The sequence below is a fragment of the Vulpes vulpes genome, chromosome 12 (assembly GCF_048418805.1).
Source record: "Vulpes vulpes isolate BD-2025 chromosome 12, VulVul3, whole genome shotgun sequence".
Taxonomy (NCBI): Eukaryota; Metazoa; Chordata; class Mammalia; order Carnivora; family Canidae; genus Vulpes; species Vulpes vulpes.
Window position 1 is genome coordinate 157,057,490 of NC_132791.1, and position 18,009 is coordinate 157,075,498.

Here is an 18,009-nt window from a genome sequence, read left to right on the forward strand (position 1 = left end):
CTAAATCTCTTCTTTCTGGTCTTTTGCATGACACACCTGAGAGAAGTAGGTATGCGTGTATTTGTGTCTCTGTGCTGGTGAGAGGCCAGTCTCTGTGTCCATGGCTCTTAGTAAGGCAAGGGAACCACATCTCGTGTCTCTGTGTGTCCTCGTGTCTGTATGAATGTGTCTTTGGAGCCCACGGGCCTGTTGGTGCCTCTGCACGTAAACTGGCGTGTGTGAGCATGCAAGTATGTGCATGTGCTGGGGAAAGTGACCCTTCCCCTTCCTTCCCTGGTGCCTCTGGACCACCACCCCTCCATCCCCTGCAGGCATCCAATGGAATCGCTTCCAGGCTAGATTGAACCGGGAAGGCCCAGGAAATCCCCTTCAGCCTCTCTGCCTTGGCAGCCATGGCCTTCCAGAGCAAGGTCAACAAGGTCCAGACCCACTGCTCATTCTTTTGCTCCAATGCACCTCAGCCCTAGAGGACTCTGTACTTTTCTTCTTTCAGAGAAATCTGAACCCTTTTCCCTTTTCAGAGCCATTCTACACATGCTAGTCTGTCAAGGGGGGAGGGGGGTAGTGAGTGGGTGCATGAATGAGATAGTGAGTGAGCAGTGAGCAGATGGATGGATAGCCCTGAGGGAATAATACAGGTCAGGGAAGGCGTGGAGTGATGGAAGATTCCTGGTGTTGTGGTGGTGCCCCGCAGAGACCACCTCAAAATTGTCCTGGCTCAGCATCCCCCAAGGGGCTGGGCCTTCCCAGGGCTGGGCCCATCTCAGTCACCCCAAACCTTCCAGTCATGGGATTGCTGTGATCTTGTTCTTTCAGTTCCACCAACATCCCAGGCAAACAGGAGGAGGCCCAGGGGTAATGGGGAATAATCCCTAAGCATGGCTTAGGCTGAAGGTGGGGCACTCACAGCTGTGCATGGCCTTGGGTGGGCAGCTCAGACCAGCTGTGTGCATGGCCATGGCTGGCTCATCTCAGCTCTGCTTGGCTTGGCTGGAGTGGTGATTGCATGAACCTGGTGGGTAGAAGGGTGGCATGGCACCTTCTCTTGGCTTGCAGAGTTAACCTGTGATTCCAAAGTTCAGAAGATGCTGTGAGAACATGGTGAGCCTCGGTCCTGGCCTCTCTGACCTCCCTTAGGACTCTGCCAGAGGGGATGAGGGAGTGGAGGATGGGGAAAGCAGATGAGCTCCTGGCATCCATTCAGCCCTTGGGGCAGTTGGTATTCCGGGACCAGGCCTGTGACTAAGTATAGGAAGACGGACAGGTGCTGAGAGGGGAGAAGGTGGAAATAACAGTACATCATATTTCATGGTAGGAGAGAAGTGGTCAAGCAGCAGCTCTGTGTAGATAAAGCCTGGGGTCCTACATAACCACAAGCTCAGTGGGGACAGCCTTTGTTGTTCAGACTGGCTGGCAGCAGACAAGTTCTGGGCCCTGTCCAGGGAGGGATGTGGACAGATGGGATGTGTCCAGAGGAAGACACTTGAATGGCAGGGCACCAGAAATCAGCCCTTTAAGGAGCTTCTGAGGGAGCCGTCAGACTCTGTCTGGCCAACCGTACCTGGCAGAGCTGGAGTGGGAGCAGAAGCTTCAGGAAGGCCAGTCCAATGAGGAAGAGCTTCATAATGAGCTATTCCAGACGGGGCCAGCTGCCTTAGGGGGAAGGGGGCTCCTTGAGGCTGGAGATGTTTAAGCAAGGGCATTTCAGAAGGGGTTCTTGAAGCATCCTGAGGGTTCGGTGTGGTCCATGCACCATGAGGTCACAAGGAAGGAGGAGCTGTGAGACGAGTGCTTGTGAAGGAAAGGCCTCAGATGGCCCTCACTGCCTCGAACGTCCCAGGAGACAGAGTCCTGTCCTGGGAGACATAGGGCCTGAGTCCCACTCTGTCCCTGCCTCTGTCTGGCCTTGAGCAAGGACCTGCCCCTCTCTGAGCCTCCTCTTGACCAGTCACCTGGTTAATGAGGCTGCGGCTCAGTGTGGATGGAGAGCATCCGGGCTCTGCGGGGGTCCTGTCATCCCGAGTCTCTACCTCAGCTCCCAGCCCTGCTCTTTGTCCTGCCCCCACCCTAGCCTGGGCTCTGGGACCCTCAGGAGCCTGTGTCCCTCCCCAGGACTGAATGAGTGTCTGCACAACAATGGGGGCTGCTCCCACATATGTACGGACCTCAAGATCGGCTTTGAGTGCACGTGCCCAGCAGGCTACCAGCTCTTGGACCAGAAGACCTGTGGCGGTGAGACCCTCCCCTCTCCTGCCCCTGCCCACCCCCAAGCAGAGGCCGAGCCCCCTGCCAGTTCTGACCTGTGCTCCTCCTCACAGACATTGACGAGTGTGAGGACCCCGATGCCTGTAGCCAGATCTGTGTCAACTACAAGGGCTACTTTAAGTGCGAGTGCCACCCTGGCTATGAGATGGATACGCTGACCAAGAACTGCAAGGCTGTCGGTATGGGCGCCCCGAGGTGGGGGGAACGGGGCAGCTCCGAAGGGGTACAGAAAGCAACATGTCACCACGTCTGTGAGGAGCAGATGGGCACACCTGTGCATGCACATGCATACACACACAAGGCAGGTTGCACACATGCTTGGACTGTAAGTGTACGTCACGCACACAACACATCACACACTGACACTTGCATGGACCCTGCATAGAGCCACTCAGGATAGCATAGAGGGTGCACCTGCACCGCACACATTGTACGGACACAAACTGGACCATGCAGACAGCACATGGAACAGGTCATCCCCATAGAGGGCATGACATGCGCAGACCTGCACGTTGACCAGTTCAGCCGCCTGAATACACTCTATTCCATTCTTTATGCTGAACACCTGACACTGTCATAGGCGCTGGGGATTTAGCAGTAAGCAAAGCAGACACAGGTCCCCGTGTGCCCTTGTGCGACTCACATCCTGCTGGAGGACAGACAAGAAATTTGTTAAATAAAATACAGGGTACCCCGGTGGCTCAGTCAGTGAAGCGTCTGCCTTCGACTCAGGTCATGATCCCAGGGTCCTGGGATTGAGCCCCGTGTTGGGCTCCCCGCTCAGGGGGGGTGTCTGCTTCTCCCTCTGCCCCCAGCTCATACTCTCATGCTCTCTCTCATTCTATCTCAAATAAATAATAAAGTCTTTTTAAAGTTTTTTTATTTGTATTTATTTTTTAAAAGATTTTATTTTATTCATGAGAGACACACACAGAGAGAGGCAGAGATATAGGCAGAGGAAGAAGCAGGCTTCATGCAAGGAGCCTGATGTGGGACTCCATCCTGGGACCCCAAGATCATGCCCCGAGTTGAAGGCAGACGTTTAACTGCTGAGCCACCCAGAAGTCCCTAAATAATAAAATCTTAAAAAAACAAAAACAAAAACACAAAAAAACAGAGCCTGGCAGATGGTGATAATGGCTAAGGAGGAGTAGAAAGTGGGGAAGGGGAGAGGGCAGTGCAGGAGGGCAGACAGGGCTACAGTTTTAGAGTGGTCAGGGAAGCCTCACCTTCCTGAGAAGGTAATGTTTGAGTCAAGACATGAAGGAGGTAAAGGAAGGAGCCATGCGTTTATCTGTAGGAACCACATTTCAGGCCAAAGGAGCAGAAAGTGCAAAGGCCCTGAGGCAGGAGCATGCGTGGTGAGTTCAGATAATGGCCTAGCTAGAGCGAGGAGCATAGGAGATGAAGTCAGAGAGGTGACTTCGGGCACATCACAGAGGTCTTCTGGACTATCCTAAGCGCTGACTCTCCATTTCACTCCCAGTCAGTGGGGAGCCTTGGAAGGTTTTGAGTGGAGGAGGGACGTGCTGTGCCTTACATTTCCAGAGGCTCCTTCTGGCTGCTGTGCTGGGAGGAGACTCTGAGGGGTCAGGGTAGGAAGCAGGAAACCATGTAAGAAGTTTTTGCTATAACCCAGAAGGAGTGAGGGTGGCTTGGACCAAGGTGTCACAGTGCAAATCGTGAGAAGCAGACAGACTCGACATAACTTTGAACGTCAGGACTTCTTTTGAAGGCACAGGATTCACATATCCATTGAATGCAAGGATGTGAGAGAGAAAAAAAAAAAAGAGCCAAAGATTACTGCAAGGTTTTTGGGAAAACAGGATTGCTATTTATGGAGCTGGAAAGATGGTGAGAGGAGCAGGTTTGGGGGAATAGTAGGTTGATTTGGGCATGGTAAGTCTGAGAAAGCTGTCTAGACCTCCACCCGAGTGGAGGTCGTGAGGAGGCAGTTGGACGTACGAGTCTGGAGTTCAGATGTCCGAATACAATGCCCGGTGTGCAGACTATACCAGGACAGCAGCCACGGTAATGGACGTGCACTCTGCAAACCCAAAACCGTGCTGCCCCAACTGCACAAGAGGCAACATGGACATGAGCACATCATGTGTCACATGCGGCTTGTTCTCCCCCCCGCAGCCCTCCCTGTGTGGGATGCATGTAACCCACAACACGGATTATATACATGCAGTGGAGACAGCACACACCTGCCATGTAATCCAAGCCCCTGCAGATGAGCATCCAAAGTGCAGTCACACAAAAACCCCAGTCATCCACATGCTGGGTTCCTGTCACAGACGGCTTTCAGTGGAGGTCTCCCCAAGATACCCCGTAAACCAGCTCCTGCCTTCTGAAGGATGGTGCCACTGCTCTCGTTTGGGGGTGACAAGAATAGCAGGGCTTTGAGGTCGGCTTTCCTTCTTTCCCCTTCTGCACCCAGAGCTCTGTTTTTCTGGACTCTCTGCTGGTACCACGTCCTCCTCATCACCACACACAGGTCACAGGCCCAGGCCCACAGGGCTCTGCGCTGGTCCTTCCTGGCCCCCAGGGAACTCATTAGCCTGGCACAGATGCATAGTGACAGGGACCAGGTGCAACACAGAGGGAGAAGGCCCAGGCAGCACCAGGTACAGGTGTCAGTACTTGAGAGTGGCCCGATAATCTAAAAACAGGCTGTGGGAGTGGCAGCCGGAGTTAAGTGCTAATCCCTCATCAGCCTCTGGGATAGTGACCCTTGTATTGAGGAGCCAGGAATGTCAGGGTCACTAGTGATCTTCCTAAAAGTGGGTTTTGTGTGTGCGTGGGCAGCTGTGTATTGTCTCCACTGTCCCGTCCCTGCTGCTGTTTCAGAGTCAAGGGCAAACTCTACGCCCAGCTCACAGGACCCTTCCCGATCTGGCCCCTGCCAGCCTCTGCAGCTTCATCCCTTGCCGTTTCCCCAGACACATTCCGCATAGACTACAGACTCCGGCTTCAGGGAGAAGAGTCTGAGACTGAGTCTCCTCTTTTAAATCACCCTAGTTCTGATGTTTGTCCTCACACTGTAGCCTCAGGCCCTTTCTAAAACACTTAATGCTCATGTTTCTCCTTCTTGAACTGTCGCAGTGGGACCCTAAGCAGGGGCGTTAGGGAGCATTGCATTCTAGGGCGAGGGGACCCCTTGAGCAGAGGCGCGAGGCAGCCAAGCTCTGCTGCGGCTGGGTCATAATAGGTGGTCTGGTGGCTGGAGTCAAGGTGTGTTAGGGGTGAGTGATGAGGCCAGACCAGGAGCTCGGGGTCACACCACAGAAGGCCTTCAGTGTAAGCCTAAAGAGGAAACGGGGAGTCATAAAGGATGTGGGGGGTGTTTGCGTCTAATAAAAAGAATAAAAATCCTTCTGTTATGCGTGGTACTTTGCACCTTACTTTTTATACCCATTTTTCATCTGCTCCTTTAAGCTGTGAGTTAGGAATTGTCACTCCTATATTATAGGGAAATGAGGCATCCTCACCCAAGCTAGCCAGGGGTAGAGCCCTGCCTTTTGCACTGACCCTTTCTCTCAACCATCCTGCATGGCAGCTGGCAAAAGCCCCTCCCTGATCTTCACCAACCGGCATGAAGTGCGGAGGATAGACCTGGTGAAGCGAGACTACTCGCGCCTCATCCCCATGCTCAAGAACGTTGTGGCGCTGGATGTTGAAGTTGCCACCAATCGCATCTACTGGTGTGACCTCTCCTACCGCAAGATCTATAGGTGAGCAGGGGCAGGTGTCCTGCAGCCAGGCCTGGGCAGGGAGGGGCCTGAGAGGAGAAGAGGAAGGGTGGCCTCTGTCCCCTCTCTGCCTCCAGAGTGCCCCAGGACAGACGGGGACTTGGGAAAGGACGCAGGATCACAGTGGATGGAACTGCCAGACCTCCTCCTGCCCCTGGGCTGGCCTCGGCTGAGAGCCCTGTTGGGAGAGCAGCTTGGGCTCTGACACCTGGGCTCTGACTGGCCCCTGGTGACCCAGTGGGGCAGTGCAGGACAGGAAATGTTCCACCGGCCAGAAAGGACTTCTAGAGCAGCTCACATACCTGTGTATGGGATCCTGGGGATGACTCAGGATGACTCAGTCCAAGATGACTTGAATGTGGTCCTGCCTGGAGGATTGCACTCCTGACATAGTGATGTTCATTATGTTGATCCTGAGGGTAAAGGACAGAGGGGGCCTCTTACCCAATCTGGGGTGTCAGGGAACTCTTTCTGGATGGCACTACCTCCAGTCCAGCCCTTACTTTGTCTGATGCCATAGTCGGTGGACTTTGGCTCTCCACAGGCCCCTCACACACACGAGGAGGTCCTCTCATAGGTTTTTCTCAAATGCCACAAGCCTGCCTCCCTGCATGTCCAGGCGCCTGTTTTGATGTTACATCCTTTCTGTGTCCTGAGATCCACCTGGCAGGACTGCTAATGACCAAGCACAGGGTAGACTGTTGAAAGAACAATGGGATGGATGGAGGGACGGAGAGAGGGAGGGATGGAAGGATGGAGGCAGATCTATAGGGTGGTACTCACTGACAACTAGACGCATGGCACACCCTGAACGCACAGACATACTCAGTTTACACTCACTCGTAGAAGCAGCTAGTGCCTGCTGTGTTCTCAGCCCCTTCTTCCGTTCGTTCTTGCTGGCACAGACTCCCTTCATCTCTCACCCGGATGCTGTCATGGCCCCTGGCCCATCTCCCTGTCTTCACTCCCTCCCCTCTAGCATATCAGTGCCCATGATCCCACATACCTGTCCGACCATGTCCTCTTACCTGTCCGGTTACTCCCTCCAGAGTAAAATCTGGCTGCTTAGCACATCCTGCAGAGCCTGCCAGGGTGCGGCCCCTGCCTGCACTTGCCCCTGCCCAGTACCTCAGGATTCCAGAATATATACTTCTGGGCACTTGCATGTGCTGTCCCTTCTGCTTTCTGTCCCTTGTGCTCCTCATGACCAGTCTTTCAGGACTCACTACAGAGCCTTCTCCAGTCTTCCAGGATACTGGGGTTTTCCCTTCTCGGCTGCTGTAGTATCTGATGCTTTCTGTAACCACATTGTGCTGTGATTACCTGGCTAGTAATTTCTGTCCCCACTAAAATGGGCTCCTCCAGGCTAGAGGCCGTGGCTCATTCAGGCCAACCCCGGGTTGCCCAGGGAATGTGTGGGATAGAAACTAGTCAAGTTCCTCCAAAATCCGCGGCCATATCCTAGAGAGGAGAGAGGGGGAAAGGGTTCCCAGGCAGCTCCAGATGGACCCATGGCCAGCTCTGGTTGCTCTTAGCGCCTACATGGACAAGGCCAGCGACCCAGCAGAGCAGGAGGTCCTCGTGGATGAGCAGCTGCACTCTCCAGAGGGCCTGGCGGTGGACTGGGTCCATAAGCACATCTACTGGACGGACTCCGGCAACAAGACCATCTCCGTGGCCACGATGGATGGCTCTCGCCGATGCACTCTCTTCAGCCGTGACCTCAGTGAGCCCCGGGCCATCGCGGTTGACCCCCTGAGAGGGTGAGTGTCTGACCCAAACTTCACATTCTCACTGTAGGCACTCAGGCCCCAGGTGTCTGTCATCAGAGCTATCTGAGGACTTCGGAAGGCCCCGGGCCACTGAGGCAGCCCAAGACAGACCGTGTGGGCCCCCCCAGATTGTTAACCCTTCTTTGGGTATAGTCACCAGGGTTCTCCTGGACTCTGCTGCTCATTCATCATGTTATAGGATCAGTGCATCTCAGAGCAGAGTCGGGCTCTAGAGATTCCTAGTAGAAGCACCTGGGGCAGGAAACCTTTCCTTGGGCCGCCGTCTGCTGCAGGTGGGCATCTGGTGGCTGCTCCCACACTCCCAGAGACACGGAGCTCATTACTTCTTATAGGGGCCGTTTCATTTCAATGCAGTTCTGCCCATAGAGAATGTTTAGGATTATTTTTTTTCCCTCATATTCCCAAATCTGCCTAACTTTGTCTCCGTTGGCCTCTGGAGTCACATCAAGCATGTTGCCCTGCAGGACACCAGTAAGACCTGAGGACCAAGATCACTAGGTCTGCTATGCTGCAGGCTCCCCACCCCTGTGCCCACAGTCTCTGGGCCTCTCACCATCCAGGCTGCCCTGCTCTGGCCACACCTCCATTTTGGGGGTAGGGACTCTGAACAGAGCAGGCCTCCTCCCTCCCTTCCTCAGCAGGGATATCCCAGAAAGTCCTATTAAGTGTGTCAGGATCACCAGCTTCTTCCTATTATTGTTTCTTTAGTTGTGAAATAGGGATAGGAAACCCCTCTTCTTCCAGTGAGGGCTGCTGGGGGCAGGGTGGCCCCTAAATGTGTGAGGCCTTGGGTGGTGACTGTGACAGCTGTGCTTTAATGATCATGCCTAGGTGCATCCAGCCCAGGGCCAGGCCCCCAATGGTGCTGAGTTGGCTCACTTAACCCCCACTTCCGCCCTGCTCCCTGTGTCTCCCCACACATGGTTATACCCAGGCCATCTGAAGTCCTAGTCCGAGCGGGAAACCCACCGCACACCCAAGTTAAGATCATTTGAGGAGGGCAGCCCCGGTGATGCAGCGGTTTAGCGCCGCCTGCATCCCAGGGCATGATCCTGGGGACCCTGGATGGAGTCCCATGTCATCTCTGTATGATGCCTGCTTCTTCCTCTGCCTCTCTCTCTCTGTCTCTATGAATAAATAAATAAAATCTTTTTTTTTTAAAAAAAAAAAAGATCATTTGAGGAGGGTCTGACGAAGGGACTAGTTACAGAGGAGTGGGTGAGGTCTAATGCTCTGTCCCTAACAGTGTAGGCGTACCCGGGTCAGGAAGGAAAGGTGGTCATCTTCAGAGTAGCAGCCAGCCAGAGGCAGCTTTGTAGAGAGGAGCCTGGAACCAACATCCTGACCTCAGCCTCTCCCTCCTGCTCAAACATTTTGCTGAACGCAGCTGGAAGTCAGAAGGCCAGGGAGCCAAGCCCGTTGATGTGGCTCGCATGTGGGTCAGTGTTTTGGTGTGCGGAACAGAATGGGTCGAGAGTGGCTCCAAAGTGGCTAACAGAGGGTAGCCAATGCAACTACTCAGCTCCCCAGCTCCAAGTCAACCTTGGCTTGACACTAGGTTTCAGCAGAGGCAGTTTTGGGGAGAGTTAAGCCCACCATTCAGCTTGACTTTGGGTTTTTTTTTTTCTTATTTTAAAAATTTATTTATTCATGAGAGAGACAGAGAGGCAGAGATACAGGCAGAAGGAGAAGCAGGCTCCCCACATGGAGCCTGATGCAGGACTTAATCCTGGATCCCAGGATCTTGCCCTGGGCCGAAGGCAGGCGCCCAACCGCTGAGCCACCCAGGCATCCCCCTCAGCTTGACTTTGTATTTAAATTTGAAGGCTGGCTGCTTCACTACGTAGTAACAGTGAGATCTGAGGAAAGTCAACTCCTTGAGCCACAATTTACTCATCTATAAAATGGGGCTAATAATTACACTGTCCTGGGGCTGTTGTAAGGCTCGAATGAGAACATACATTGTCCAATTAATATTAAATCAGCATCTCTTTCTGTGTCACACATGAGCTACCTGCCAGGTATACAATGGGGAACAAGACAGATGAGCCTGCCCCCGGTGGAGCTTAGACTAGTGGGGAAAATAGATGGTAAAATACACCAAACTCTCCAAATGCACATATAAATAACTGATTGTATGAATGCTAGGAAGGCAAGGGCCAGTAACAGGGCACACCTACTTACAGAGTAGGATCCTGTACTGCAGAGACGTTCACACTGGGAGGTTGCCCTGGGATGGTGGTGACCTGAGGCTCTGTGAAGACAAAGCTCTGTCTGACAAAGGCTTGGTGCCCTGGAGCCCCCTGGGGCACGCGTGGGGTTTGGAAGGGTAGAGTGGTGCAGGAGAGACAACCAAAGGGGCCGCCAGAGGCCTGGGCAGGCAGAGCTTTGTCAGCCATGGGAAGGATTTGTAATTTTATTTTAAGGGCAATAGGAGAAGCCACCATGAAGTTTAAACACTAGAGAGTGACAACTTATTTCGGTTTCTGAGAGTTCATTTGCCTGCTCTATAGGGAATGGGATTAATGGACCAGGGATGCTACATTCTCAGTACATGAGGTGAAACCTTTTAGCTCAGTGCCTGGCACATAGTAGGTACTCAATAAATATTTAAGAAAGACGAGAGAGAAACCCTGGGCTGAGTTCTTGCTGTATGATCCTGGGTAAGCAGGCCACTTTCTCCTCTGTAGACCAGGAGAGTAAAAGAGGGTTGACGGGGGCCTTTCCTGCTCTGGCCTCTAGGGCTCTGATTAAAGCTGCCAGAGTGGGAGAGAGGGGCTCAGAGGCTATTCAGCTGAGGCTGGGGGGACTCTCGGGGTCCCGGCTTCCCCAGGCTCTCAGATGAGGGGAAGCTAACGCACCTGCTAACTCTTAGATTTGATGGTTCCAATGGATTTCAGAGGCCCTCCCAGTCCCTACTGAGTATAATCTTCAACATTCAATGGGTCATTGAGCCCTGTGACCCAGACCACCCACACCCTAGGTGCGGACAAAAAGCCCAATTGAGTTCTTCTTTTATTAGGTTCATGTATTGGTCTGACTGGGGGTATCAAGCCAAGATCGAGAAGTCTGGGCTCAACGGTGTGGACCGGCAAACACTGGTATCAGACAACATTGAATGGCCCAATGGAATCACCCTGGGTGAGCCCTGCCTTCCCTAGGTTGGGGGCCTGTCCCGCGACCTGGTCCTGACTATCATCTGGAGCTCCATGGCTCCTGTTTTAGATCCCCTTACAGTGCCGGTGCCTGTATTTGTGGATGGTTGCCCAGGCTGGCCTCTATGTGAGGCCTGGCCTGGATATGTGGGTAGGGAAGTGGGCACAGGGGAGCAGAAATCCTGGTTGAGGTCCTGAACTCAAGACCTGATGCCCTATTCCTGTGTTCCTCCCCAAGATTTGCTGAACCAGCGCTTGTACTGGGTAGACTCCAAGCTTCACCAGCTCTCCAGCATCGACCTCAGCGGAGGCAACAGGAAGATGCTAATTTCCTCCCCTGACTTCCTGAGCCACCCTTTTGGGATAGCTGTGTTTGAGGTGAGCCCCAGGAGGGGGGACACTGCCCAATCAGGAAGCCAAAGCCTAGGAGAGGCTCATTCAAAGAGGGTGGCTCTCTGAGATTTGTCCAAATGGAGACAAAGGGACAGGGAAGCCAGGTGACTTGTATGTCTGCAAACCGAGGCTTTGCAGCCTGTTGTCTTGTGCTTCCTTCCCAAGACCCCTTTCAGAGCACTTCTCACAGGTAAGTTGCTGGACTGCGTGTGTTCCTCTCTGTACCTTTAGCACCTGGCACTGTACCCCCTGTACAGGAGGAATCCAATAAAGGGAGGGAGGGAAGAAGAAACATATATTTCCTTAGAATCTCCTGTTGAAAGTAGCCTGAAAGACGCTATTCAGTTCAGCATACTCCCACTAACCTTGGCTGGAGCGTGAGGTCGTAGAAGCGAATCGGACATCAGCTCGGTCCTCACGGAGCTCCTCAGAGGGAGGAGAGGCCAGACCCTCCCGTGCCTGTGTTCTGACCCTAACAACCTTTCTCTTTGGGGAAGGAGGAAGCCAGGACCAACCAAGGTCTAACATATCTATCTCTTCCCCTGTACTCACTCTGCCCCCAAGGGGAGGGAAAGCAAGGGGACAGTGGTCTGTGGTGGGCATTGGCAATATTAGCTTGGAGTGACACACTCAGCACTGCTCTGAAATTGTGGGCAAAGCCCCACCTCCAAGTGCAGCCCCTGCTTCGACAGACAGGTGTGTTCAGACACGTGTGTGTGCTTGTGCCTATACGTGGCATGTACGTGTAAAGTATGTGTGCATGTGTATACATAAAGTGTGCATTTCTGTATGTGCTGGTGCTTGTGAATATGTAAATATGTATACCAGTACTTGGTTAAGTGTCATTTCGGTACAAGTATGCTTTTCTGTGTGTGTATGAACACATGGGTGTGTGTCCAGACCTGTGCACGAAGCTGCATGATTAAACCTGTAGTTGTGAGTTTGCCCGCGGATGTACCTGTGGGCCTGTATGGACTAGATGCAGACATGTGTATACCCAGAGGCTGTAGGAGGGCCCAACAGAGAATAGTCCTCTGTGGTTCATACCTCCCTTCCAGTCTCGGTCCCAGGCCTAGTAATGGTAACAACTGGCGAGATCCAACCCTGGGTTTCTGCTGGACTCGGGGAAGCAGGCTTAGCTCAGGGTTAATGAGCAGGCTTCAGGCCAAAGCACAGAATCCACAGATAACCATCTGTGACAGAAGGAAACCGGGGTCTGTGCCACAGATTCGAGGCTGAGAGCCCCCCCCCTTCCTGTGAATCTGTGGATGAGGGGAGATCAGGAGAGATGTTGAGGCAGTTCCTCTGACTATGGTTTGGGGCTGAGCCCTCGGATTGAGGTCATGGGTGTGGGCTCTAGGCTTCCCATCCTCTGCCTCTGTACCCCACAGGACAAGGTGTTCTGGACAGACCTGGAGAATGAGGCTATTTTCAGTGCAAATCGGCTCAACGGCCTGGAAATCTCCGTCTTAGCTGAGAACCTCAATAACCCACATGACATTGTCATCTTCCATGAGCTGAAGCAGCCCAAAGGTGAGCCTTCCGTGGCCCCAGGTCCCCTGCCCACGTCCTCTCCCTGCACTAGTCAGGCTGTGCACACGTTGGTGTGACGCGATGTCCCAGCACCCGAGGGATCTAGCTGCAGCCCCCTCTCATTGGTACAGTGCTTTGCTGTCACACGTTTTATCTCATTTCCTTCAGCTCTTGGTGAAATAAGGCTGGAGATAGAAGCCATATAGACTCCTCTTTGTGCCTACAAAGAGCGGTTATTACTTTTCTCCTTGAAAAAGTAAAGGAAAGTTGGCTCAGGGAGGTAAACAGACAGAGCTAAAACCCAGGCTCAGGTCTGTCTGATCCCAAGAGCTCCTTCTGCCCTGAGGGAGCACGTCGCCTCTCATTTATTATGTGTGCTCATTTTGCAGCAGTATCAGTGAATGTACCCCGGGGCCTTGTAGCAGTCCAGCTCGTGGGTTGGGACCAGAACCTGGGAATCCTGCTACTAGGGTGCCCCATCCTTTCCCGCCAGGATCTAGTACTGAGTCTACCTGTCACTCAGCTGTGGCTGCCAGGGTGCCGGTGGGAAAGCACAGGGGAGCAAGGAGATGAGCTTGGTGCCTGATTCTAGATATAGAAATTTAAATAAGAAAGAGATGTGGCATGTGGCATAGGGGGAAACATAGACTTTGGAGCCCAGCAGACCTCAGGGTAAATTCCATCTGTAAAATTTATGGAGTTATAACTCTGATCAATCTGTGGTTTTTGAGCCTAAGGGTGTTTTGTCTGAGATTCTGGGGCATACAGCCGCCTCTCAGAGCTGCCGTCAGATTGAATGAAAGCAGTGGGGGGGAAAAAAAAAAAAGCGGTGGGGGGTGGGGGGAATCCCTGGGTGGCTCAGAGGTTTAGCGCCTGCCTTCGGCCCAGGGCCTGATCCTGGAGACTGGGGATTGAGTCCCGCGTTGGGCTCCCTGCATGGAGCCTGCTTCTCCCTCTGCCTGTGTCTCTGCCTCTCTCTCTCTCTCTCTCTCTCTCTCTGTGTGTATGTCTTTCATGAATAAATAAATAAAATCTTAGAGAGAGAGAGAGAGAGAGAGGGAGGGGAAGGAAGGAAGGAAGGAAGGAAGGAAGAAAAGAAAAAAAAAGAAAAGAAAAGAAAAGAAAAAAGAAAAGAAAGAAAAGAAAAGAAAAGAAAAGAAAAGAAAAGAAGTGGTGGGGGGGAGGTAAAACATCAGGTACCAGTAACAGTGGTGGAGGAAGCCGTCTGAGCCAGCAGAGTGAGAAGAGCCTCCCTCCTTGGGAGAAGGACAACTTGGTGTCTCATCTTTGCTCCAACTCACTCTCTCTCTCTCTCTCTCTCTCTCTCTGCCATTAGCTGCAGATGCCTGTGAGCTCAGTGCTCAGCCCAATGGAGGCTGTGAGTACCTGTGCCTTCCTGCTCCTCAGATCTCCAGCCTGTCTCCCAAGTACACGTGTGCCTGTCCTGACACGATGTGGCTGGGCCCAGACATGAAGAGGTGCTACCGAGGTATGCAGACCTACCAGGGGTCTGCCCCCTTCCTGCTAAAATCTACTCTCTTGGCTTCTGGGGCGACATAGGCTCCCGGCTTTTGTCTGTCTGTTCTGGATGCTTATCGCCTTCTTTACCTTCCTGGAATGCTGGTGTCCCTCAGCCCTTCCCAGGCTTTCTCTTCTCACTTCCAAGAGAAACACATGTATACATACAACATTTTAAATTCAGTTTCAGGGGGTTTCTGGAGCCCTTGAAGACCTAAAATTAAGAACCCTTGATCCCTATGGCTTTGGTTATTGTTTCTGTGCAGGTGACCTCGAGCTTACCTATTCCTCAAGTAGCACTTTAACATAGTACACAGAAGCCTTTTTGTGATATGATTAGGACTAATAGTTCATACTTCAACCGTATAAGTTTATATTCACTGTCTAGTCTTGATCAAAAGTCAAGACCTTTTGTTTGAGATTGTTGTGATTTCCAGGTTCAGTCGCTTAAAGTGGAGTGAGAATTTAAATCTAGCAGTGTGTAACAATATGCATGTAAAATCCTTCTAGATTTATCTGATTTCCCCTTCTCCCAGTCTTTACGGTGGTCTTGCCCACACCTGATTCTATAGCCTTGTTTCAATGACTTGTCTTAATCAAGTCACTGTGCAGTATAAACACAAAGTGCTTGGGATTCAGCTAAAGGAAAAGTCAGAGCCCATTCAGGAGGTTTAGGGAAGCCTTCCCAAAAGTGGCGTTTGAGCTGAGCCATGAGGAAGAGTTTATAAGTATAATTCATAGAGGCAATAAGTTAGGCATAAAGCGATAGAATACTCTGTCTGAGTGACCTCTGTGGCATTTCCTCTCCAGCACCTCAATCTACCTCAACCACGACGTTAGCTCCTACCACAGCGAGGACACTAGCCGACACCACGAGAGCCCCTGGGACCACCGTCCACAGCCTCACCTACCAGAACCACAGCACAGAGACGCCAAGCCTGGCAGCTGTGGTCCCGAGCTCAGTTAGTGTCCCCAGGACTCCCAGCATCAAGCCATCTACCCCAAGCCCTGGGACCAGCAACCACTCCCAGCACTGTAAGGAACTGAGTTCTACATTCTTCCAAGGCATGGGAGGGGGCCTTTGGGAAGCCAGGATGGGGCTGGGGTGGGTGGATTTGTGGAAGAAGAGATCATACCAGAGCAGAATCCCTGAGGAAGCAGGTAGAGGTGCCCTCCTATAATTCAGGGGTCTCGGGTGCCCCTAACCTGTAGAGGGTCTTGTGGGAAGCTACTTCCCATCTCTGAGCCTCAGTTTCTTCACCTACAAGAGGGAATGGTAATTACCCTTCCCCCACCTGCTTCACAAGATTGCCTGGAGAGACTGAGGAGGCAGTGTAAACAGAAGTGTTCACATACACAGCTGCTGGGCCTGTGCCGGGGTTCACGCAGTGCTGATGGGTGTGTCGCAGGGTGTCCCTCTAATCTGCGGACCTCAGAAGCTCTGGTGTCGGTTCTTAGCCCCCTCTGCAGGTTCCCAGATAGTAATATCCATCACTGTGGTCTGCTAGGCCCTCTTTCCAAACCCCGGCATGAAAATAATTAAGCTCAGCACTTATTAAATCATCGGGAGCAATAATTGTCACTGCTAGGAATGTTCTGTCTCATTAGCCAGCAGATACCTTTTTAATTGAGTCACCTGCCAAGGGGACTTCCCCTAAGAAGATAAACCACCTTTTAAATTTTTTCCCACATGTGGCCCAGAAACCAAGCAGCTTGGCAGCACTTTTCTCATCGGGCCTATCTTGCCTGCAGAAGCTGGCTTTCCAGAGCTGAGCACTTGCCTCGAAGTCTGGAGAGGCAGGTGGCACGTGGATGAGCTCTGGGTCCTCTCATCTGGGGCAGAGCCTCCGAGCATGGAGTCTCCCCGCTGGTTCCCTGCTGCCCTGGGCCTGACTCTCGCTGTCCAGTGCGTGCTCGTGAGCAATGGGGTGCTGCCCTGCCACAGTGTCCCCTTTTGCTCCCCCTACCACTTAGGTTGCCCGAGAGTAATGCAGAGAAACAGGTATGCCGTGAGGACGGCATCCAGGCCATTGCCACAGCAATCACCTGCCCTCCTGGAGTGAATGTCACTGGCAGCTCCTCTTCATGCCTCAGGGGGTTGTCATGAGCATCCAGGAAAACTGCTTTTTAAACTAAAAAGTGCTATACAGATGTTATCGTAAAGATGGTTTTAAGACTGGGAAGGATGGTGCAACACACTTTGAAAATATGGTACATTTGTTGAGCACTTTCCAGTGTAGAATGTGCTTTTGTATACTTTACTTAGGCCTTGAAACAACCCCCTTTGAGCCAGGCAAGGCTGTGCCAGGCACTGGGCTAAGTAAGCATTCTATGTGGATTGTCTCACTTGACCTTTGCAGTGTCCCCAGGAGGTGGGTAACTTGCCCATGCAAGTAGTGAGGCGGAGAGTAGGGATTTGAACCTAGGGTGTCTGACCCCAGGAGCCTGTGCTGTTGATTCCACTACATTATATTGCATCCCATTTTAATTATTTGTTGAAAATAAGCTGAGAATCCAGATGGACAGATGGACTATCCAAACAATAGAGACAAGCACTAGCTCCTGGCTGGAAAAGGCAGTTGCCTCGATCCATCAGCAGCATGGAGACCACAATGTTCACTTGGCCAAGTACACCCCGCAGCTTCCTAGCACTGTGGTCCCATGAGAAGGGTGAGTGACATGGGGCACAAATCCCGGCTTTGGGTCTTAGCTCTGCTGCTTCTCTGTGAGTCCCCAGAACCCAGGAAGACTCTGCTTCCCTATGTGTGAAATGAAGATGACATCTGTCCTGTTCACCTCAGGGCAGTTTTGATAGGATCTGGGAAGACTGAATTGTTAGGCATGAGCCAGGATCATCTCTCTGGAATGGGGACAAGAAGCAGTTGGGGAGTTTTTTCAGCTTGAGGCCAGCAAGGACTTGGGCTCACAGTGATGGAGCATCATTCTGCACATTTGTGTTTTGCAGATGGGAACGAAGGTGGCAAGATGGGCTCAACAGTCACTGCTGCTGTCGTTGGGATCATTGTGCCCATGGGTGAGTGTGGCCCCAAGTCACTGGGGAGAAGAGAGAAAGTGCACTCAAGCCCTGGGGAGAAGCACTAGGACAGGGCAATGAGCACCCTGACCTGTCTCATCGAGGAAACTAGCTCAGAGATTTTTTTGCCCTGGCAGCCTTCATGCCCACTCCCCAGTACTGCAGTTTGGTTTCTTAGCTTGGCATGTAAGGCCCTTTGGGACCTGGCCCCAGGCAGCCGTCCCAGGGCATCCCTATTCCCTGGCCTTCACACTCTGCATGTGTGAAGTGCATCACCCACCTGATGGCAAACTATAGGCTCCACGGGCACAGGCCTGGTGCCTCTGTTGCTCGCTACTCTCCCCAGCTCCTGGCAGTGTCTGGTAGGACAAATAGAATATTTGTCGAGTTAATTAGGAGAACTGCTTGCCATCCCTTTAGCAAATCCTGCTGCTTTGCTTTCATTCTGTTTGGTCTTCAACAAACATTTATCAAGGCGCTGTGATGTACCAGATTCTGTGATAAGTGGAAAGAAGGTGATTAAAAATGAATGAGACACGGTTCCTGTCCTCCGAAGGTTGAGT

At 52.3% G+C, this 18,009-nt stretch overlaps 1 protein-coding gene across 14 annotated transcripts in view; it reads left to right on the forward strand.

Annotated features, from left to right (window-relative positions):
* The window catches only part of LRP8 (LDL receptor related protein 8), a 79,650-nt gene that overhangs the window by 50,167 nt on the left and 11,474 nt on the right, over positions 1 to 18,009 (forward strand). For 10 of the 14 annotated variants that reach the window (XM_072730878.1, XM_072730870.1, XM_072730871.1 and 7 more), the window contains 10 exons: positions 2,113 to 2,232; positions 2,319 to 2,444; positions 5,828 to 6,002; positions 7,556 to 7,783; positions 10,836 to 10,954; positions 11,207 to 11,346; positions 12,753 to 12,894; positions 14,231 to 14,383; positions 15,223 to 15,447; positions 17,378 to 17,446. In XM_072730878.1, the coding sequence (XP_072586979.1) occupies positions 2,113 to 2,232; positions 2,319 to 2,444; positions 5,828 to 6,002; positions 7,556 to 7,783; positions 10,836 to 10,954; positions 11,207 to 11,346; positions 12,753 to 12,894; positions 14,231 to 14,383; positions 15,223 to 15,447; positions 17,378 to 17,446 (1,497 nt within the window). Of the gene's footprint in view, positions 1 to 816; positions 856 to 2,112; positions 2,233 to 2,318; positions 2,445 to 5,827; positions 6,003 to 7,555; positions 7,784 to 10,835; positions 10,955 to 11,206; positions 11,347 to 12,752; positions 12,895 to 14,230; positions 14,384 to 15,222; positions 15,448 to 17,377; positions 17,447 to 18,009 lie in introns of all 14 variants that reach the window. The other 4 variants (XM_072730869.1, XM_072730873.1, XM_072730876.1 and 1 more) reach the window with 1 other exon arrangement.